We start from the raw sequence: 24,060 nt of genomic DNA, 5'->3' as shown, positions 1-24,060 counted from the left end.
AACTGGTTTTCCAGAGTAGGAATGCTTGTTGTATTGTCTTGACACACGCTGCTTCATGTCTTGGAATAAACCTTGACGTAATTCTCATTTCAGTCCTAAGAAGCCATACCCGCAAGGGGTATTTATAGCTGGACATGCTGTGGCAAAGCTCACAGGTTACTGTTGTCGTGAATAAACGTTGATAAAAATCATTAAAAAATATTTGTACTGTGGAAGAAACAGCATGAAGTTGACTGACTGCTCTTCAATGCTAATGTTTGAGTATGTCACCAATTATGTTCTTGTATTTCATATTGAATAGAGTGGTATTGTATGATAGTTGTAGTTCACACTCACCCAGATACTGTTTCATTGGCAAGGGAAATACATTGGATATGATCAATATCTTCTTTAGAATCACAGTCATTGTTGAGTTACAAGTAGAACTTTCATTTTTTTTTTCTATTTCCTTTTCCTCCTCTGCAGCCCCACCATGTTCGGGTCCCACGTCAAATCCTCACGGTCACATGAGTCCCTCAACTTGGGTCCGCAGTCATCGTTAGATGTCATTGACCTCGCTGGCAATGACCTGGTGGTCCGTCCTCTCCATTCCAGCATCCTTGGACAGGACCATTGTTTTCAGATCAAGACCTCACTAGGAAGCAAGTACTACTCCTGCCGCTCATCAAGCGAGAGAGACAAATGGATAGAAAGGTATTCTATATATCATGTGTATCCTAAAAAATGGTTCAACAAACTATCCTTGTGGTACCACACCTTACTAAGGTCTGGAGTATATCAATTAAGGTATCCAGCAGTTGTGACTAGATAAGATGAAGTCTCTTGGGCTATGTTCTTTTAAGCAGGTAGTTGAAATGGTTTACATTTATGAAATTTTTATGGTATCACATATCCCTCAACCTTGGACCACATCCATATCCTAGTTGTTGAGACTAGATGAGGTCCCAAAACGTATCCTTGTGGTACCACAATTATTCACCAAAATCAGTGATCAAGACTTTATAATTGTTCAAAAGTTATCAATCATTTTGATTTTTTCTTCTCATTAGTACATTGGAGCTTGCAACTCTTAAAAATTGTGGCTTTTTCAAGTTGAACTACAACTATCAGTATTCTAGGTCTTTGCAGATTTAGTCAATCCCATTCAACAACAAAAGAAAAATGTGTACATTTTTAGTGCTGTAAAGGTTGGTGATATTTAGGTTTACATGTATCTGTTACTTGGGAAAAGGGGAATGCATCATTGGACCAAAAGCTGAAGCCATATCAGTTTGAACAACAGGAAAGAGTGGGAGGGATTCCAATGAAAAGGTCTGTTCTTCCAGCGTTTGTCTCCACAAGGGTCATTTATATATGCACAGTAGCTATTTCTGAAACATTCATGGGATCTGAAGGGTAATTAGAAGAACAAGTTTAAAGGAGTGAGAAGTAACGGCACAGTTAAGCACATTACTGTGAAGAGGATATTGCCAATTTGAGTGTAGGTTGAGGATTAGAGGAGGGGGGAGGGCGTGCTTTACTGACCAGAATAGATGCTGATGACAGGCAAGATTTGACTGAATTTCCTCCGTTTGTTGTATTCCTTCATCAATCTTTCTCACACACTACATGAGTTTAATGACAAAGCAATGCCTTGATTGCCTTGATATCATTTGCCTTGATATCAATAATATTGTCATCTACATTTCACAGCTGCATGTGAAATGACTGTAGACAAAAGCCCTTTGGTGGTGGGACTTCTGTATTAGCCACACTAGACCCAGGTGTATCATGGATGTAGAAAGAGGGAATTTTCAAATGTTGAAAACAATTGGAGATTGAAATCACAATTTGTATTAGCTTATCATCTCCCCCCCCCCCCCACCCTCTCTCAATCTTTTTTTCTGCAAATGAATGAATCCCATTTTGGTTCAATGACCTGTCAATGTACTTACTCACTTGCTTTGGTAGTAAACTGATAAAAATAATGGAGCAGATACATGTCCATGTTCATTCTGACCTAAAAAGTACAATTGCAGTCACAGCCACTCCTTCAATAAAAGGTAAAGACGAAATTGAAATATGCAGCTATTGCATAAAGTCCATTGAAATGTGCAATACGTAAAATAATCAACATTTCCTCAATTTTGGCACCGAAAAGGACTGCGGACTTCACTAATTGTCCTTCAATGTCCCAGTTATTCCCAGGAAAGAATGAGGCATTCTTTTTAGACCCAACCATTTCCCCACTATTCCGATATGTAATCAATCAACTATGTGCGTGATATGTTTAATTGGGCAAGCGGATTGTTGCGTCCTTGTATGTGGCATCTACATGTAGTATAAGACAGTAAATTACCGGGCAGGGAGAAAGAGAGAGGTAGTTGACTTCGCTAAAAATACCCCCCTAAGTGTCAACAAACAAATCCAGTGGGTTTTATCACTAGAGAGTTTTAGGAGCAGTGAACGAGAACGACGTAGCAGTCCTCTGATCGTTCGAGTCAAAGTCGTCGTCTGCCCTTGTTCACTACAGATGCGAATATTTTAGATTTCACCCGACTTGTACGTGCGTCCACATGAAACAGCACGATAATCAGCGGGTCATGACACGCTGCCCGACCCGGAAGATATGGGGTACCAGGCGACCCGGTCGGGTGATGCGAAGGTGCAACTTGCTTTGATTCCTTTTTACACGAGTTAGGATATATATCGATATATATTTTGGAGTAATTTCAAATATGATAAACATAATGCATCATACAACTTACATTAATTTTGTGAAGAGTCACTGAAAACTGTGTTTTAAAAGGGAAAGGTTGATCTTCATGCTGGGCTTGAATGGTTAAAATGACGTCACTCACGTGCACGTCGACTATGATTTAGGAGAACTGCAAAATGGATGTGGCGAGGTTCTTGATTCTGATAGTGGACGTGTGTGAGGACCTGAGGCATATGGAACGCCAAAAAATGACGTCATCTCGTATCAGTCGTCTATGTCGACGTACGTTTCTAAAAGTGCTAACTATGCTAATCATATTGCCTTGCTGTAGAGAAAATGTCAAACAGAAATGGATAACAGTTATGACATCATCAAGGAAAGAAATATCTTTTAAGGAAAGAAACTTTGTTTTCTTGAGTGGTTGACTTTTTTGTTTATAATGGCTCAACATTGTACGTACATGAATTTTATCAAAATAACTTCATTTCAGTTATTGATGCAACAATTTTTAAAACAGAAAATATTACAACAATATTGTAGGTGCACTACAAAGAAAACATAAAACAAAAAAATTACAAAGTAAAAATTTCAGGGAACAGTGGTAGGAGGATCTGTAAATAAAGTAAAGAAGTAAAAAATATGGTAATCAAGTAAACAGTATCAAATATTTAAATAGTTAAAATGTGTATTAAAGTAGTATAATTATGCAAATCAACTCAACACTAGTCAGCATTCACATGCTGCATCAAAGAAATGGGTGTTAAGGCTCCAAGACTAGAACATCCTAATGTCAAATAACCTTGAGGAAATTTGAATTGTTTCCTGTGTACTTAAGGTATGGAAGTGAACTTTATGTGGTGTGCTTTATAGGAAGGACCTCAACCTATTAATTAGACTCTTTTAGTTTGTTTAGGGTGGTCAGATAGTCTAGTTCATGTGCTTGGGATGTATGCTGTTAGTGTTTGTTTATATCCCATGTATACTTCTACTCTTTAAATTTCAAGGAATTTAAATAAATCTAGAGCAGCTGTGAATAGTGACCTGCTGAACATAAGATTTGGATTTGAACCATGTAGATTTGAATCTAAGAGTTAAAAAGATTTGACTTTTTAAATCATTTGTGATTAAAAATCAATCCAATGTTTGGGTTATCCCTATACATCAATGCTCAGATAAATTTAAATCCTTGAAATTTTAGAGTGTCATGTGCTATTGCCACCCCTCCCCTTCCATTAAGAATGATATTTTAATTTTAGTATTGAATGATGTGATTTTTACTTTGTCAGTGATGCTCATTCTCTTTTATCTCTTCTCAGTATACTAAGTGCACATTATCCAGACAAAGATGAGAGAAGGAGAACAGACTCATCTCTCAACATATGGGTGGTGGAGGCAAAGAACATCCCTCAAAAGAAAAAGTGAGTAAAGATGCATTTAATCATCGTCCTGTAACTTCCAACTTTCCTCTATCTACCTTGCTGATTCTATGAAAACTAGTTGAAAATAAAATATGATTATGCATTAAGTGGATCTAGTATTTTTTAAAGTAATCCTGATAATTACAATTACTAATGATATATTAGTATAATAATTACATATCCAGTGACCCTTATAAAATAAGCAGCTGTTACTCCCCCCCCCCCCCCCCCCCCCCCCCCCCCCCCCCCGTCAATGCAGCCCTTTCAATAATATTCAAATAACATTTTAATATTGTCATTTATTTAATGTCATAACGGGGCAATTCCATAAAATCAATGTTTTGTACAGCTCCCATATTTATTTCATGTCATGGACTGCTCAAACCATGAGTATTCCATATGAAAGAGAAAACTGGAAATTGTTTCACAAATATGCCGCTCACACATATTTTATGGAACTGCCCAATATTGAAAGCAAAATTAAGCAACACCCTGCTACATGTACTCATAACTATATGCAACATTTATATAGAAAACAAACAGGATTTCTACCCTTCTACAGTGTGTTTGCTTTTTATCATGCTAAAAATGAATTTTAACAAATAATATATTCTAGGGGGTGGGGGGTTAAGCATATGTGCGTGTATTAAGCCTCTCCCTTTTGAGCTTTGCTTCGCTCATCAGATTTTGAATAATTCATATTTTATTGTTTCACAAAAAAATATTGCCACAGTTGGGATGGACGAGAGTAAGTAGATATATTTTTTAAAAAATAAAACAATTTCACATATCTACACTTATTCACATACAGCAGTATCCTTCATTCTATCCATATATTGTTCAAGAATTGTGACAATTGTAATATTTGTGAATATATCATGCAAGATCATACCGCAAGCTGTCACCTTTAGTTTAGTATGCATCTTTTATTCCATGTTATTTGGTTATTTGTGTATTTGTTTTAAGCAAAAAATGTTCCCTTGCTACACTTAGTTACAGGATAAATACCTACAAGTTTTACATGTAGGTCAAATAATTTTTGATTATTTACTAATTTGGTAGTTTTCAAGGTGAATATTTGAAGAAGTAAAGAGTATTACAAGGTTTTAAATGATTATGATTACCACAATCTGTCTGTTGGTTTTATTTTGCTAGATATTTATTGTACTAGATATTTATTGTACTTCCTGGCTAATTAAATATTTTAATTACATAAAGTTTTAGATATTGATCATTTTGAGGTTAAACATATATTTGGTTGGTTTGTGTGTGGGTGATAAATAATAAAACATAAATCAAATTGATATTATTAGGATAGAGCATAGAGAAGGGGCATGGTTGACTAGAAGAGAGGGTTTTATAGGGAGGCATCATTTTTTTTTATTGAGAAAAATCCTTTTTTGTCGTTTTGCAGGAGTTTTATTTGGGATTTAACAAATATTTAGTTCATGTTCATTTTAAAGATAATTTAAAAAATGTTGATATCCATCATCCATAGTTTTATAATAAAATATCAACTATAACCAATTGAGAAACAGATAACATTTGCTACTTAGAGGATATTGTATGATTTTAGTATCATTTAGGATTCATCCTGACATTACAAATACCCTCAAATGAAAACGTCTTAAACTGACTTGCACAATTTTTACCTGATAACATCTGTTCTGTCATGATAGCTTTACACATTCAGTTTATTACTTATATTGTGGGTGTAGATTTGGATCATTTGATGTTAAATTACTCATGAAAGAAACAAGTTTATGTTTTGACTAATATTTGATAACATTATTGCACAGTCATTCATGCACTGTAATGACATATGTTGATGATATTTATTAATCTTGTGTTATTTGTAATCTTACATATTAATAGTCTAGTGAATGAAATTATAGCAGACCACTGGGTTGCAAGTTTAGGAGGAAATAAGTTAAAATTAAACATGGTGTATAAAATTAGCTTGATATTGTTGTATTCTCGTATTTGTTTTGTATGTGCTAACTCACTCAATGAAGCTGAAATATTCTGAGTTTTTTTCATTGTTATTATAAGAACTAGGTTTTTTTATAGATTTGTTTGTTAGTTTGTAAAGAAAAATGGTCATATACTGAAAAAAAAAACATTGTGGAAAATGATTATTTATGGATTTGTAATAAACATATCAAGAATTTTTTTATTGTACATTTTATGCATGTATGTGTCTTATATTTAGAGCATTAATAATATTTTGAATCATGAAATCTTATTCTTTTGGTATGTGTCTGCATTAGTTTTAGCACTGAAAGGGTTAACAATTTAAATTTGAATTTCATTGAATCCACCATTGGGAATGCGCTCAGTTCAAGCAGAACTCAAAACCCATTAATCATTACTTTTAGTCATCATCTGTTTTTTGCGTAGGCAATTGTTTGCCATACATCGGGTGCACGGTAGCACTTCATAGATTTCCATCATACACAGTGCATTCCCATTTCAGCCGAGCATAGTTTATTTTATACCTGCTGTGTAGTGTGTATGGAAACATGAATCTACACAACAATTAACTATTGGGGGAAACTTGGATATCGGAAGTTAAAAAGGTTTCACTTTTTGTAGGTATATTTGTTTTGGGTTTTTTTGTTGAATATTATTTTTATTCTAGTTTGGGAGTCCTTTCTAATCAACTTATATTGATAAAAGGAAATCTATTTTATGATTGCTGAACAAATCTGGTGATTTTCCAATGAATAAGCCTAAACATAAACTAGTCTGGAAGAAAAATACTTCCACTTCTTATCCAATATGGTGATATTCATCCACCATTTTAGAGAGAAACTTTGCAAATTATCTGTTTACACAATGAAAAACAAGGCTTTCCAAAATGTTGAAGAAATTTGTTGTCATTGTCTGTTTCTTTCCACCATAGATGTTTTGTACATTGCCTAGATTTATATTCCTCCAGGTGTAAATGGCTACCTGATCTACATCATGCACATTGCACTTACACTGATGACTCATACTGTGCATAGTTAGAATATCTCACGTTCATACCGCCTTGTCAATATCATAAGAGCTCGCACTGCTTAAAACAATACCGCACGCAAACAGACGAGTTAGACACAAAAATCAATGCAAACATATTAACACAGTAGGGAAGTGTTTATATGGCTGAGTAATAGGATAGATGGAGAAAGTAAATTGTGCTGAGAAATTTGTTTATGATACAAGTCTGGTAATATTATTTGAAGAAGTGGTGTTATTAAATGATAGCTGAGTGGTATACAGAGATTGATATATTGATTCAAATTGGCAATAGAGTCCATTTGTAATCCATGGATGTACTTCATCGTAATGATACAGAGTGTAGTTTAAATTTGATGAAGCAGATAATAATGTTGTTTGTGTAGGCCTATATTTTTGTAATCTAGGGTTGGTTATTTTTGAACCAAAAATATATTTTATTATAAGGAATTAATATGAGAAATATCTATTTAAAAAACAATGAAGGTTTTGTTTTTTCTATTTATTATTTGTTTGTGTCTGTCAGCAAATTTGCTTTTTTACTTTTGATTTTTTTTAATAGATGTCATGTGATGATAGTGCAACCCTCAGAGTACCTCTCATATGTTTTTAAAAGTTCATTGCAAATTGGTTTGTTACATTTGCCTAAATGCTAGCGATCATATATCTATCAATCTGCAATCTACCTATTCTATGTAATTTTATGTTTACATAGATATGTCTTGTACGGCACGAATACCATTGTCAATATTAAAAGCCTTTGTAGTAAAGTATTTATGATTAGACTCTTCAATTAATCTCATGTTTCCTTTGTTAATTTTGTTCAATGTATCTTAATATTGCACACCATTTTTGCCTTTGGTTGTTTCCTTTTACTTTATTTTTTTCAGCAGCAAATTAGCTAGCATATTTATGCATGGTTAAATGTGTACAGTATTTTTACAGTTTGGATTACAGTTAATTAAAAACAAGATAGACACCTTTTTAAAATTAAAATTGTTCTCATATGAGCTTCATATGATTATTATTTTTTTTTTATAGTTGCTGAAATGTGAAATACTCCCTAATTTATCGAGGGGCTTCAATTTCTTGATTATATTGAGTTCTTGCATCAATGGTTAGTTCCCCATCCTGCCATGTTCAATGTTAACATTATCATTTTAACCTACTTACTGTATGTCCTTCTTGTTCTTAGGTACTTCTGTGAGATCTGTTTAGATGACAGTCTCTATGCCAGGACCACACCCAAACACCGTAATGATATGGTCTTCTGGGGTGAACAGTTCACATTCAAGTAAGTCAATGATGTACCCCTGAGAAGGGATAGGGCACTCCCAAGGAGAGGGGTGGGGCACTCCCAGAAAGGGCGGGGGCACTCCCAGATATGATATACAGGGGTGTACCACCCTACTGAGCCACTAAAAAAAAGAATCCCTAGAAACTGGGTAAGATCAGAGAGAGATCCCTGGACATGATGGATTATAAATATGGTTTTGAAAAAAATTGGTTGTATATCACTTTTTATATAACATCTACATGTATATGCTTCCAAAGGACTTGAATAGGAATACCTAAGCTTTAGCTTGGTAATCTTTTACAGTGCACAAGCATTTTCAGGAACGAACCTTGCCAGGTACCCATTTACCTCACCTGGGTAGAGTGCAGCTCAGTGTGAATACTTCCTGTGCTGAAGAAGATTAATGCCATGACAGAAATTCAAACTTGTAACCTTTTGGTTCATAGCATGGGCTAGAACCACTACACCACAATTCATTTTATTGTGAAAGTGCACAAAAAAGGCAATATTTGGAATAGAAAACCTACATAATTGTTTCCATTGGTGCCAGATAACCCATAAAATTTGATTGTTTTGCTGCTTAAGTTGCACTTATCTTTAGTCCCATCTATCTTCACTTACCAAGTAACAGCTCTTTACCTGTAAGCATGGGACAATGACTAGCATGTTAAAACACAATGTCAGGATGTATCTCATGTTAACTTTAAATCGTGTAAAAACTTTTGACTACAATTTAGCCAACAGGGCATGTTTTACCTGACAACACGCACTCCTGATGTTCAATGAACCGAAGTATTCCCAAGGAATCAGTCCAAACTTAGCTCTAGTCAGGAAGACGTCTCAATCGTTGCCAAATAATTGCCGGCTTGGCGCTAAACCTACGCCAAGTCTGGCCATAACTTCCTATAATCCTTGTATAATCTACAATCTAATCAAGAATCTGTTAAATAGTTTTGTGAAATATTGTAGTAATAATGATCATGTTTCAATTTGGTTGTCCCTAAGGGAATGTAGTTCATTGCTTTTGTAATGGTGCAGCTTTTCGCTGTAAATTAAACTCCTGATCTGTATTATACGTCATCAAAATATATTTCCCTATAACAAAAAATTGTGAAATTGTTTATTGATATATCCCTTTCAGATTTAACAAGTTGAGTATGATGTGGTACAATAGAATAAAGCCAATATTACAGGGTTTACAAAATACATTAGTGTCAACAGTGATTTTGCCCTCATGACGGCCCAAATTGCCCTAAAATTCCCCTAATTTGTATTAGTGCTGTAGCCGAACTGCCGAACCGAACGGAAGTTCGCGGAACTTGGCACTTCCGAACCGGACCGAACCGAACGCAAAGGCCTGGTTCGGTGGTTCGGTAAAAAAAAAAGGCACATTGATATAGCTATTTAAATACATAACAGCGGGGACTACATAGACTTAAGTGTAAAATATAAAAAAAAATTATTGGTTAGTGATTGTGCACAATAAGAATTCCACCCAAAATATTTTTAAAATCCACTATGAAAGCTCCCATCTCATCTTTGATTGAACTGTTATCAACTTAAGAATATTTTATTAACATGAATATATTATTTCTTGATAAAATGAGGGGACATTTGTTGCTAAACTCGGTATAAAAGTGTGATTAATTACACATTGTCGTAATCGGACCTAAATATTTTGTATTTAATAAAGAAAAGGATCAGACATAAATTCATTCTTCATAAATGACAAAGTATGACAGCTTCGGTCTCGTCTTTGATTGAATTTATAGTTTCAATATTTTTATAAACATGAATTAATTTTTTTCTTCATAAAATGTAGGAACATTTTAAGCTAAACACAGTTCAAAAGTGTAGTTGAATTGTGTATTGCTGTAATCGATCGTGATTGTAATCGGATGTACATGTAATTGTTCTGTATTTAAAAAAAGAAAAAGACAATACATAAATTAATTCCTTGTGACAGACAAAGTAATGGTAAAGTATATTTCACCTTCTGAAATTTTCATATTAAGATAAAAGATAAATAAATAAGAGATGAAGGAATGAGGGTAGAAAAAACAGAAAAGATAAAAATTCAAACCGAATCAACGCATGTTCCCTGATCGCGTTCTGGAAATGGTTGGTAAGGAAAGTTGAAACAGGAAGTCCGAACAACCTGCTCTCAGTTGCTATTATACAGGTAAAATTTGTATTCCGAATTAGAAACGTTTTTCCATTGTCAATATTTTTTAAAAAGTGGTTTAATCTGGTCAATTACTGAAAATGAAATGATAAATTGTCAGTTCCATCTTGGTTCTGAAGATCAACGCCGAGTGATTTCACAACACTAAAATACACTTTTCGTGTTGGAAATATGTTTGAAGTCACGTAGCGTCAATCTTTCTGGACCAAGAATAGACTGATATTTTATCTTTTTAAAGTAATTGATTGACCAGATTTAACCACTTTTCAGAAAATAGGGACTTTCTAAAACATTTCATATTCTTTGGAATGTGAATTTTACCAGTATAATAACAGTTGAGTGGAGGTTGTTTGTCTACTGTTTCGACATTCTCGATCAACAATTTCCAATCGGAGAAGCTGCGTGCAGCGTTTGCAATGACATTGTAATCGATCATGATCATAGCTACATGAAATAATCATGAAAAAAAAATATGATCTTTGTAATTCCATTTCTGTCCTGATTCTCTCATCAATATTTTTTCTCTGTTTTTTTTATTTCATTTTAGAAATGAAAGTAGAAATGACTCTTATTTTTGTTTAAAGATTAAAATAAATAAAAGAAAGTTATGCAACAATTTTTATAACTATTCTTTTTAGAAACAAAATTTATTATAAATATATGACAGATCTTTGTCAATATTATCTGTTCGAGGGTCGGCATTTCTTTATTTTATGTTAATAGTTTAATTTTGGCATTAATAGCCGAACCCCGAACCGAACCAAAGTTCGGAAAAAAATTGCCGAACCCTGCCGAACCGAACCCGAACATGCCACCTGACTTGCAGCACTAATTTGTATGCTTTGGGATGACCATCCTAGATCACCCTAAGATCTGACACAAACAATATTCAAGAATATTTTGAAAAAGTGATATTCTAAATATATGGAAGAATAGTGATATTTACTTCATAATTGCATTGCAAAAAAGTAGCCCTTGAAATTGAATAAACTTCAGCAATTGCCCCTATGTAAAGAAAAAATAGCCCTAAAAAAACATTTTCTCCCCTGTATAAATAACTTATTGAAAATAAATTCTAACAACTTAAACCAATTGTCACTCCCTATACTGTTACTTCACTGTCTAGGAAATATAGGAAACCTGATATTGACATTTTAAGAAAATGTCTGATCTTATTGATCTGATAGTTAAAGAAGGCAATGCATATTAAAAGCTACAATAGCTAATTTTAATCACGTGTTTTGAATTAAAAGCATGTTTTACTTGCAGAATTATTTTAAAAATGTTATACAGGAAAACAATGCCACACACATTTTGAATTGCATTAAAATATATTGATATGGTTACTCACATGCCAAGTGATAATGTAAGTGAAGATCATCTGAATTCTGAAGTTAGCTTTCGTGTGAAAATGTTGTGGGAAAGATGTTCCCCTAATCTTGGCATCGGTGATGAATAGATCTTATCACAGTGGATGCAGGGCTTCCTATGGGAATATATATTCTTGGCTATCATTCTCATCTATGCACTTTATTATCTTGGTTTATTTAGGAGGGGAATGGTTTATAGAATGTTGGAATTAATGTTAAAACACCAATACCGTAATCAGTTGAGATTTCCCCATCCTTCTTTGAAGATTTATACTATGAATATGAACATCAGTATATGATATAGAATTATCATCATTTTGAAGAAGGAAATTCATGAATATTTAATTAATATCACATCTGAGGATAGAAATGTAAGCCATATCTCCTGACTTTTTTTTGTTTCATCTGTGTAACTTTTTTGTCATTTGTTTTAAAATAATCTGTAAACATGTGAATATTGTTGGTAAATAAATCAAATCAATTAGTCAGTCAATGTTAACTGCTAATATTTTTATGTCTATTCAATTAAAAAAATCAAATCAAGGATCAGTGATAAATATAATCTTATGAATAAATGCTCAGCCATTTAAACGGCACCATTTATGTGGCTTAAAATAGTCGCTCATTACTTTCTATTCATAACATGTTTAATGAATTAAGGTGCTGCTGTTAAAATTCATTTGCTGTCATTCAAAAGTTGTCATTACTACGATTCCTTCTTCCTACAGTCGGGAAGGCGATACTCAATTGATAGCTTCCTAAAAAACCGCTTAGAGAGCTCAGAACGGATTTCGAGAGGGATAACAGAGGATTATACCCATTCCCTATCCTCTTGTTTAAGATAGTGAAAATAAAGTATTTAAGCATTCAATTGGCATTGTTCACTGCCAAGAGTTACTGGGGAGTGCTCATCAGATTTTAAAGGGATAGGTCATGCAACGTCACCAAGATCTTTGATCATATTATCACAAATGTAGACTTTAGGTTATCAGTTTCAAGCGCTTAAAGGAGCATGTTTTCCAACAAAGTACAACTAATGTGCAAATGTTACAGTGATCTCAAAAACATAAACATGCATTGCTCAGGTTAAAGGTAAATGCTAGTTTTGGTAATGATATCAAAATGAGTTCGTATAGAATCCAATGAAATGACCACCAAAGTGTCTGTTTGTATAAATAAAACGTATGTGCCAAAGGATTCTGGAAGAAATTGTGTAATTGCTGAGAAATCAGCAAATAAGCACAGGATTCGGGTAGAGCATCGGGCACGACATTCAAAGCAGTAATTATACACTGTCCCACGTGCGCTTATCTGTGTTGGGGATCTTCAGTCTGAACATTTTTCAGCGTAGATTTCAAGATTTCACGAAGTTCAGTTCATGTAACTGTACAAGATCTAGATCCTCGATGATATACTGACAATTAAGCCTTGTTAATTACAGACTTTCTCATGAAATCAGTGTTTACTGCAACTACTGGAATTTCTCTTTAATGCATAAAGTTAACGTGACATTTACTCTTACGACAATTGCTCTGCCGCTTATTTCTCTGAAGTTATAGGTTGAGAGTTAACTTACTGAACTTCAGTTTATTAATTGAAGAGGAAAAGTACTGTCATTCATTCCCCCAAAATTGAAGTTTTCTCAGAACCTTGATAATTAATTCTACACTTTGTTATGATGCCAACATTGCATTAAAGTATTTGATAGAAATGTATCATTATTATAACTGGCTTTTCATACTTGTCCTTTTGCTCTTTATGTTATTATTTTTTTATGGCTTTGAAATGTCATTGATACCTCTTTTTTTTTTTTTTTCCTATTCTATTTACAGAACCTTTCCAAATCTAATTTACTCTAATAATTGATCATGTCTTAGGGATTATTATGAATTAGTTCAGTCAACTTTGATGACTATATCTCAGTTGGATATTAATTAGAGTTCACCTAAACAGAGCATCATACAAAGTACTTTGGAAAAATTATAGGGCCATGCAGTTATTATGTTGTTATTGCCCCTTGATTTAATGAAGGCTTTGAATATAAACTTTAACAGTTCCATTTTAACACACACAAAATCAAAGCATATAATAAACATGTATTTGACTGAAAATAAAGACGTGTTTGAATTTGGAGTTACATTTGATTACAATACTTTGTGCAAAAGGCCCCAGCAGTTCTAACCCCCCCCCCCCCCCTCTTTAAAGAAAAAATAATAATAACTTTCAGAAACTAAAAAAATGATTAATGGAGTTTGTGAAATTGGATGAAACTAGAAAAATAATACTTATATTTAGAAAATTGATTTAAACAGGTTCTTGTGAATATTTTGTCAGTTAAGTACCAACGCGAGAAAAGAAGATGATCATGATATTTTTTCAGTCTTCTAACTTCAGTTATTCATTATACTTCATCTGTACATCACATTACCATGGCATAAATTTCTCTTGGTAATTCTTGAAAATGACTCCAGGAAATGACTAATGGCAATGAGAAGAATGATAAATGTATAATTATTTGTAATATATGACATTATTAGTATCCATCTCATAACACAGCACCGCTGAGAATGCTTGCGGTGTAAAGGGCGTAGAAACAAGGAGGGTAATTATGAACCTTCTTCCGTTCCCTATCTCGCCCACACCCACTCTAGAAAAATGCTCCAATTTCCTGCGATTGATGGAGGTCTATTCTCTCTCGTCCCCGCCTACTTAGAATCAATTGCTACTACAGGTAGCCAGATAATTGCCTTGTTTTGTAGGACGATGAACGTGACTCGTTATCTTCAACCTTTGTTAATTATATCAATTTCATAGTCAGAGCAGGTTGCACTTGTTGTGATTAGTATAGATTACAAAAGATTGCCAATATGTACAGTTATGTGTGTATAGTACAGAGGTGCGAATTGCAGTTGTATGTCCTTCTATATAGATGATACAGTTTTTATGAAAAATACTTTTTTCTCAAACTTGTATCCCCTGGAGAAAGTTTATAATACTCTTTTCACACCAAAATCCTTTTTATCCTTTTATTCATCCCTTAAAAAGATGGAATTCTTTTCATGAGGTTGGCATGGTTCTTTAGCTACCACAATGCCTCCCTCCCCCAAATATCTCCTTTCATCTTTCTTTGGATTTCAGTGGGTCTTTGTATTTCTGTAGAAAATTAAGTATACAAGTGTCATAAGCAAATAGTTTTTTTAATGTTTTTGTTTTTATCTTTAAAATTTCACGATAGATTTAACTAGCTCTCTGACTGATGTGATCTAGCTGTATGATCCATGGTTTCTCTTCTACTTAATTATTTAATTACCTCTTCTATTCCAAATTTCCCCTTCAGTCCCATTTGATTGTAATGGTGTGAGTGAAAATCACATGATGGGCAGTGTTCAAGAAAGCAACATAATTGCTGATTATGTCTTGTTGGCCACTAACCCCCCCCCCCCCCCCATTTACACCATTGGCCCACTGTATGTACAGATATTTCACAAATTTGTTACATTTTATTTCACAGTAGATAAAATCATATTATGAGATTGAATATATGGCTACGTCAGATTCGAGTCACAAAACATACCAGCACATCAAATATTTCAGCAATTTTCAGGTTACGATATCATAATTTTGAAGAGAATTATGGGCCTAATATGATATGTGATTCTTTTATTAGTGTGAAATTCATATTACCATATTACAAATGTTTTTATCAATTGGTTACTATTGTGAATACAGAGAACAACAAATGTGGAATGAACATTGTTCTTTGGTATTCATTGTATGTGCCTAGTACATTACCTGATGATGATTCTTTAGACATTTCTGGGTACCATGTACATTTCTTGTGAATTTTTTCTCATCTGAACTGCGAATAGGCAGGCTATTAGAAAGGATTAACCAATAGACTGAGTCTCATGTCCCTTGGGGATAAACACATTTACAGGTGCAAAGTGTATCATTCATACGAATGTAGGTTGCTATTCTCACTTTCACCATGACATGAGTTCACCAATAGAGGGCAGCTTTTATCAAGGGTACTTTGGACCCACTTACTGCCAGGTGCAGAGCAACAGGATGAACTGGAGACTGAAAAATCTTTTTAAAATTGCACTATTGAAAAGAAATATGGGGAAAAGCTTATTGAATAAATCACTCTTATCAATGATGTTATGCAAAAAATTGCATACCCTGAAATAAATCATTGTACTTTGATGAGTAAAATAATTAATTTCACCAGAGTCGCTGAATATCTAATTATCACTGCCGTTGATGCCCTTTTAAAACAATTACATCAGTCTGTTTTCCTAATTTCCTGTTTCTGAGAAAAAATATGATGACTGCTAAGATACAAAGAATTTCATGACAGTTGGATACATTAGCCAAAATCTATCATGTCTAAGTTAACTTTATTAATTCCTCATCAAGGCAATATAGACAGCAGACCTTTCTCACTTGTCAGTGATCGAAGCTGAACACTTGTTTGATAACTATAGCTGCCAAATGTCTAACCCCTGATTGACCATGAAAGCAACAGCTTTTTCACACGAACGTCTTTAGCCTCACAACTCATGTCGTATTAAAGCAGATTTACATTATTAGAAAGGCAGTTATTCCTCATACGAATAACAAATGAGATTGAGGTAGGATATCTTGATTATTGATAACATTCCCTGGTTTTCAGGGCTTGCTTTTTTTTGTTGAAAATGTTAATTATTACAGAATCTGGCATTTTTTACCCATCAGATACAAGGTAGCATTTCATGAAGAATATTGAAGTTGAAAATCACTGACAAATGTTACAAGCTACTGAAATACTTATATCTGATTGGCTGAGAGCAAATTTTCCAGTGAAAATCTCTGAAAAGATGCATCCGGAAATCTTCCACGTGGCTGTGTCATCAAGTTGTTTATAAAGTTACATAGACCTTTTGAGGCTTATATTTTGGTTTTATATATTTCTTTTGTTTGTAAATTCATGCATGATTATACAAATAGGTTTATATCAATATTTCTCTTCTCATCAATAAGTAAAATGTTTCACTGATGTCTCCCTTTTCTCTTTGTCTTTCCCTTTTTACTTGTAGATGCTTGCCAGCTGTTGAGGCCATCAATGTTCATGTATATAAAGAGATAGAGAAGAAAAAGAGAAGAGATAAGAATTATATAGGTAAGAAAGAACCACTACAGTATGCATATGTTTTGTGTGTATGAAATAAGTAACATTTTATCAAATTAAAAACAAAATCTTTTGAATATTGATAAAAAGATATTTCTCTCTTCAGAAGGCCTATGCACAAAACCTTCTTTTTTTGCTCCATAGCAGTTTTCATGTACATTTTGTACAAACATGTTATCAAACAAAATTATTCTGTCAGCTTAAATCAATATGAATGATGTTTTTTATCAATGTAAACATTTATAATAGTCTTTAAACTTTTTTCTTTACTTTGCAGGGTTAGTCTCGATACCAGTCAACATGGTTAATAGTAAAACAACAGTAGAAAGTTGGTAAGTTTATAGAATCTGGAGCTACAACATTTTTATTGATGTATTATTTTAAAGCCCTTCTTGGCCAGAATTGGCCAAATTGCAGTACATTGAATAGAACAGAATGAAAGTGAATCAAATTGAATTGAGTTTAATTCATTATACACATAACCTCCATGCAAGAAGTCTATAAGGCCCATGTCATCCTTTGAAAATGCTACCTTTCAAGGAAAACCAACTCTCAAAATGTTGCTTTTATTGGTAAGTGATTGCTAGAACATGATTTACAATATTAGATATAAACCCATATTTTTTTTCTCTCAGGTACCGTGTTTCCAGCCCTATTAACTTCAGGGGAGAGATCCCAGCATTAAGGATAAAAGCTCGCTACCAAAACATCTCAATTCTACCTATAAGCCAGTACTCAGAATTTGCACAGGTAAGGGTAATCCCCCGCCCCAGCAGCCCCCAACCCCTCTCATTGCTCCCCCTTGACTTATCAAATAATATTAAATTATATTCCTTCTTTTCAGAATCCTCCTTTTTCAGTTTTTCATTCAAGTATTCGCTCAAGCACTGTTTTACTTAGTAACATTTCATTAAGTCCAGATCTTTATCAAAGACTCTGAAGATTGCAGTAAATCCCAATTACTTGTTCAAAACAGTGAGTGACAAGATTTATTATAAAAAAGGGATTAGGGATGATCTCTAATAATGATACATAATCATGGGAATGTACGTTGACATTTTCATGACTATGGACATTGAGCCTATCATTCCATTCCCCTGGAACCTCGGAAAAAATCCTCTGCCAACTCCAAAGGAAATCATCCAAAGCAGACGAGAGTTATGAACCAGACTTCCTCCACCAAATAACCTAAACAGTCAGCTAGCTTCCTCATAAATCTTGCCAAGCAACCCCCGCTTGCCGGTGACCGCAGCTTCCGATGATATATACCTGGGAATGTACTTGGCATCATATTTTTGAGAGTTGAACATGGAGATACCCCTTAGAAGAAGAAGAGAGATAATGATTGAGCATCAATGATTCATTATGAAAATAAATACGAGAAAAGAAAAGCAATGCATATTTATTTTTTTACCAAAAAAGGGTAATGATGAAGAGCTATATTCTGAGAATAAATGAGAGGCACCAGAAACATTGAAGAGAAACAGAAGATTAAGAAGAAAGAAAGTAGGAAGGAAAAGTAGAGAGAAAATATTTCAATAAAGAGAATTTAGATATTGCAAGAGAATAATAACATAAGAGGTAACAAAGAGAGAAGAAAAACTGACATGAAAGTGAATGGAGGAAAGAAAGAACAAAAGATGAATACATGTACATAAATAGGTAAATGAGAAAGGAGAGAGAGAGTGATAGAAGGAAGTATGAGATAGGTAGGAAGAGTTCAAAGTCATAGTTCACATTATCTACTTTGACAGGATACTGGAAACTTTTCACTCATAATTCATCATTGTTTGAAAGGCCATAAATTATCTCCACAGTGTCACCCAGCAACCATCCAAATCTTCCTCTTTCTTGGTTGAAATTCGTCTTTCCAGATTCTTGAAGATCCTCTGTTTCTTTCCTTTTTTCACAGTACTTGAAAGAACACTCGGTCGCGCTATGTCAGAGACTAGAACAGGAAATCAGTGTCAAGACGAAGGAAGAGGTCGCGACCTCTCTCATAAAGATCCTTCATTGCTTAGGATCAGCCAAAGAATTCCTGGTTGAGATGGTCATGAAAGAAACAGAAAGCATCAGTAAGTCATATAGATTCATGCTCACTAGAGGTTGCTGATTGTGTCTATAAGTAACACAGATGTATATATCATTGGACTATTCAGAGAATTTAGAAGAAAATTACAATGATAACCAATATATGAATAAAACATTAATATTTTATATTCCAAGCATTATCCACATTCTTCATCAGAACAAATTCTTCATATTTATCTTAAGCTCACACAGAATTCTTTCTGATATTTTAGACTTGAATTTTGTTTGTGATATTCTTGGTAAATTATCAAATATTGTCTGTTTTCAAAGACTATTCCAATTTTGCCCATTAATCCCCCACTAAGTAGATGAATTGTGATTGGACTCACTGAGCTATAGTTCCCTTTCCTCTTGGTGGAAGGCAGACAACAAAACAAAAATAAAGGTCAGTTGTAAACAAATGTGTGATCAAGTATGACACACATCAAATTGGGTGAACATTCAAACTTGTAAACAACAAATTTTGACATATTAGGGTCAGCTGTTATTTACAACCATCCTTTTCCAATCCATGCCCATGGTCTACAGTGTTGTTGCAGGTATTTTAGAGTTCTTTTCTTGAAATAAATGTGATCAAAGCCCATCACTTTTGGTCTAAATTTCGTAAAATTGCTTTGAAAATAGGTGGAGACATAGATTATATAATGCTCATGATTGCATATAATAAAAGGGAAGCCCATACTTATTTAAATTTTATGCAATTCAAGGTCAGTTTCTTTCATATTAAAAAGTATGCTAAGCAATGAAGGTTGGGTTACAGTATAAAATTACTGTATTTTAACAAAACTTTAAAAACTCACTATTTTTTTTTTTTGGGGGGGGGTTAACTTGTGACTGAATTATTTTTTTTCCAACTTTTCATTTATCAACAAATTTGATATATGAGGGCAAAGTTTTCTTCTCTAAAGATAAAGATCTTATCAACAGATAATGTAAGCACTGCCTGGTATTCTCTTTCAGTCCAGCTTATCTTACAAACATTCTATGCTGTATTTGGGAAGGCATGTAGAAAAGCACTTTCATGAGCAACTTTGCTCATGAATTTATCATTATTTTCCTTTCAAATATTCATTGGCAGGCCTCTCAGGCAACAAGAAACCGTGACAAAAATATTAAAGCCCCTAACAATAACATTTACTATAATTTATATTCCTTAACAATTTTATGATCCAGGGAAAGCTTGAAGCTTCCTTAGTGAAGTTCATGTACATCATTAAAATGTTTTTGTGTATCAAAGGAGTATAGTCAGTTCTAGAATGGTGAAGGATATATGTTTGCATGACTGTGTTTATTATGTGATACCCAAGAGAGTAAAGAGATAAAGAAGAAGATTTAACGACTAGAGAGGAAATAAGCTTTCAGTTGGGTCAGACGTAGAGGTGCCTTCAGTAGTGCCAATCCATTTAACACATTCAATTGAGAGGTGATGACGGCATTGTTTTGTTTCAACGTCACGTTTGGCCTTCTCTGCCCCTCTTATCAACTCTCTCTTTCCCTCTGTTCTTTTTATATTTTGTATACTGTATCTATTTTTCATCTTTTTTGTCTTGCTTTTGCTCTCTCTTCATACACATAAATTTCTCTCCCTCTGTCTGTCTCTCTCTTCTTCTTTCATTTTTATATTCTCCCTTCTTTTCACATTGTATCTATTTTATACTTGATCCATCCATCTCTGTTCCTCTCTCTGTATCCCTTACGCACTCTATTTTTCTCCCCCTCTTGCTCTATCATCCTTCATTTCTCTCTATTTCTCCTTCTTTATCTTTCTATCACCTTCTCCCCTCTATGAACTTGATGCTGTCAAACAAAATTACAAGATTAAATTGTATAAAGGATTCTGACTCAGTAGCAAACCCTATTTACTAATAGAATAAAGTCCACCCCTACCCTTCCATTCTCTGATTCTCACATTCTCCCTTTCTCATTTGGTTCCCTCTCTCACTTTTCATTCTCACTTTCTATCCCTTCAATCTGGGTGAATACTAGGTAATTTGTGATGAACTCTCGTAACTAGACAGATTAAGCCATTTATATATGAGTTGTCTGATACTGGGACGTTCTCTCTTTTGGTTATATCCCTCCCCCCCCCCCTTTTTCTTTCTTCCTCTCTCTCTAATTCTTTGAAACACAAGGAGACACATTATAATTTCTCCCTCACTGATTTTCTTTCTTAATCAATCTTATACCAAGTAAAATCTAAATAGCTCCCTCTGCAGCTCAGTATGTGTACATTCAGAGACGGATATACAGTCAATTATAATATGCCCATCAACATTTTTATTTGTTCATTTTAATGAATGAAGTCTTATCAATACCAACAGGATGTGATTTCTTTATTCAAAGAAAGTGTAAAGTGAATGCCATGTTGCATTTAAACAAGTGTAATATGAAAATGGTGCATTGCTCAGTTGTCATCTGTTAATGAGTAGTAGTATTACAGTGTCATTTTGAACAATATTAGAAGTTTTATCACATTTTTTCTTTGTTCCTTTACTTTTATAGAAGATGAAAGTCTGGTCTTCCGGGCAAATACCATGGCAACAAAGTCTATGGAGGCGTACATGAAACTCATCGGAGGAAAGGTATAGAAGATGTGAGGGGTTCTAGGGGATGCTTTGGATTTGGGGGAATGGGAGTTCTTGAACCTCATTAAGGGAAACATAAAATCATCTTTAGGGTGGGGTTTCCTGAACTTCATAACTAATGTCCTTCTATTTCATATGAAATGCTCTCAAGTTACCATAGCTTGATCAGTTCTTGAATTGAGTAAAAAAAAATTGCGATGAATGGGGGTCAGACAAATCAAAAGGTTAATTATTTGATGGCATTAGCTGGTATCTCTTTGAATTTTACATATAGAGTGTAATAATCTCTCATTTCTTGTTGCCTTTGATATCCTCAGTACCTACAAGACACCCTTGGTGACTTCGTCCAGTACCTATACATGACCAATGAAGACTGTGAGGTTGACCCTACCAAGACGATGACTGGTACAGTAGTACAGCATCAAGAATCCCTGATGGTCATGTGTGAGATGGCTTGTTGTAAGATACTCAACTCCTCAGCAGCCTTCCCATCTGATCTCAGGGCAATCTTCAATAAACTTAGAGAACGCTTTGCAGAACGCATCAATGGGGATGAAGTCTGCTCAAAGCTCATTAGGTGAGTCAGGGGTAAAGGATCTCTTTGGGATGGTGTACAGTGTATAGTCCAATCCAAACCAAAGATCATTTGATATATCACCTTTTCATTTCGGTTACAAAGCTCTCCACATACACTACTCCATGTTTGGGCCACTAAAACAATAATTAAACATCTTAGAATGGTCAGCTTAGTCCGGAGTTTTTGCCCTGTGTTAAAGTCAATGGCAGAAATCAGACTAACCTTAGTTTTCAATTTTTACCAGAGTTTTCTCAGGTAAAAAGTTTTAAACAACAGGCCCCTGATCTTCGGCAGTGCATGGCTCTGGTAGGAGGAGGCAGACCAGAAGGTGTTGCATCGTCTGATCCTCCCCACACTCGCAAGCTGTGTCCCCATCTATGTTGTAATACTCACTTTACTCTGTCTTTCTGTCTCGGAATCAAATTGAATAATTATTTTCTTATCATAAGTTTGTGCAAGTTTTCTAATTTTCCAACTTGCAGTCAGATAAACTAGTGCAAAAATGGGTTTATACCAAGTGGAATGAGACCAAATGATGTTAGCTTTCTGTAATTTGTCTATTGAAATACAGATGGAAGTATCCTTCTTCAAACAACTCTCATTGGAGCAATGATCTGATCTGAGCAATTTTTACATGTCATTTTTATCTCCAAAGCAAATGCTTATTGATAAAAGACCTAACCCCTAACCTATTTTATCTTCTTATTTTCAGTGGTTGTATATTCCTACGGTTTCTCTGTCCGGCCATCATGTCACCAAGTCTCTTTGAGCTGATCCAAGAGTATCCAAACGAGAAGACGTCAAGATGTTTGACCCTCATTGCAAAGACAGTTCAAGCTCTTGCCAACTTCACTAAGTAAGTCCTATTTTTACTTTGTTGGAATTCATGAAAGTTTTCAGGAACAAGTTGTTATAATTTGACACTTTCCATAGTAACGGTCAGACACCTGCCATAGTAACAGTCAGACACCTGTGCTTTTAGCCAATCAAAACCAAGTAAAGTTGTCAGACCTGAAAACCTGTCAGATATCAAGGGTATATGAAAGGTCATGTAATTGACTATACAGCTATGGAATGATAATGCGAATATAGCAACATTTATCTGTTAAAAAGAAATTCAAAGGCACCGGCTCCCCAATATGTCACATATTATTCACAAAGTTGCTGGAAAAGATGGCTCTTTAGTTCAGATTTGAAGCTCTGAGACTTTTACAAGGTAAATTAGAGAGCTAGAATAGTCGTACCTAAATACTGGTATCCCTTGAAAGATTTTGGAATCATTGATTTTTTTCTGATTTTCTTGAGGAAGTGTGAGATAACTCAAAGAGGACTAAATTGAATTGAAGTCTTTGGATTACTGCTACGACTACTTCTAATATATGAGGTAAATGGGTACTTGGCAGGAATCTATTCCTTGAAATTTTTGTGCACTGCAAAATGATATCCAAAGTTTGTTTGGAAGCGCATAGAGACGTTAGTAATTGGTATGTGGCATGCAGTATGCAATAATTTTGTAAGTAGTAATATGTGCATCATATCTTTTATATTTGAAGGTTTGGAACAAAGGAGAACTACATGAAATTCATGAATGAGTTCCTTGAAAGAGAGTGGGGTAACATGAAGGTCTTTCTACAGGAGATATCGGTAAGATTATCTTCTCATCCTTTCC

General features: G+C 34.3%; 1 protein-coding gene across 8 annotated transcripts in view; it reads left to right on the top strand.

Annotated features, from left to right (window-relative positions):
* Positions 1-24,060, top strand: part of LOC129278094 (ras GTPase-activating protein nGAP-like) — a 55,875-nt gene that overhangs the window by 6,625 nt on the left and 25,190 nt on the right. For 5 of the 8 annotated variants that reach the window (XR_010295840.1, XM_064110311.1, XM_054914316.2 and 2 more), the window contains exons 2-13: positions 466-693; positions 4,015-4,116; positions 4,850-4,864; positions 8,312-8,410; positions 17,047-17,129; positions 17,416-17,470; positions 17,774-17,888; positions 19,051-19,213; positions 21,732-21,811; positions 22,132-22,391; positions 23,104-23,247; positions 23,945-24,035. Coding sequence is in view for 7 of the 8 variants with exons in the window: in XM_064110311.1 (XP_063966381.1) it covers positions 466-693; positions 4,015-4,116; positions 4,850-4,864; positions 8,312-8,410; positions 17,047-17,129; positions 17,416-17,470; positions 17,774-17,888; positions 19,051-19,213; positions 21,732-21,811; positions 22,132-22,391; positions 23,104-23,247; positions 23,945-24,035 (1,435 nt within the window). In the remaining variant the exon portion in view is untranslated. The remainder of the gene's footprint in view (positions 1-465; positions 694-4,014; positions 4,117-4,849; positions 4,865-8,311; positions 8,411-17,046; positions 17,130-17,415; positions 17,471-17,773; positions 17,889-19,050; positions 19,214-21,731; positions 21,812-22,131; positions 22,392-23,103; positions 23,248-23,944; positions 24,036-24,060) is intronic. The other 3 variants (XM_064110312.1, XM_064110310.1, XM_064110315.1) reach the window with 1 other exon arrangement.

Source organism: Lytechinus pictus, chromosome 15 (assembly GCF_037042905.1).
Source record: "Lytechinus pictus isolate F3 Inbred chromosome 15, Lp3.0, whole genome shotgun sequence".
NCBI classification, from domain to species: Eukaryota; Metazoa; Echinodermata; class Echinoidea; order Temnopleuroida; family Toxopneustidae; genus Lytechinus; species Lytechinus pictus.
The sequence above is the reverse complement of the archived record's forward strand: the minus strand, read 5'-3'. Positions and strand labels throughout refer to the sequence as shown.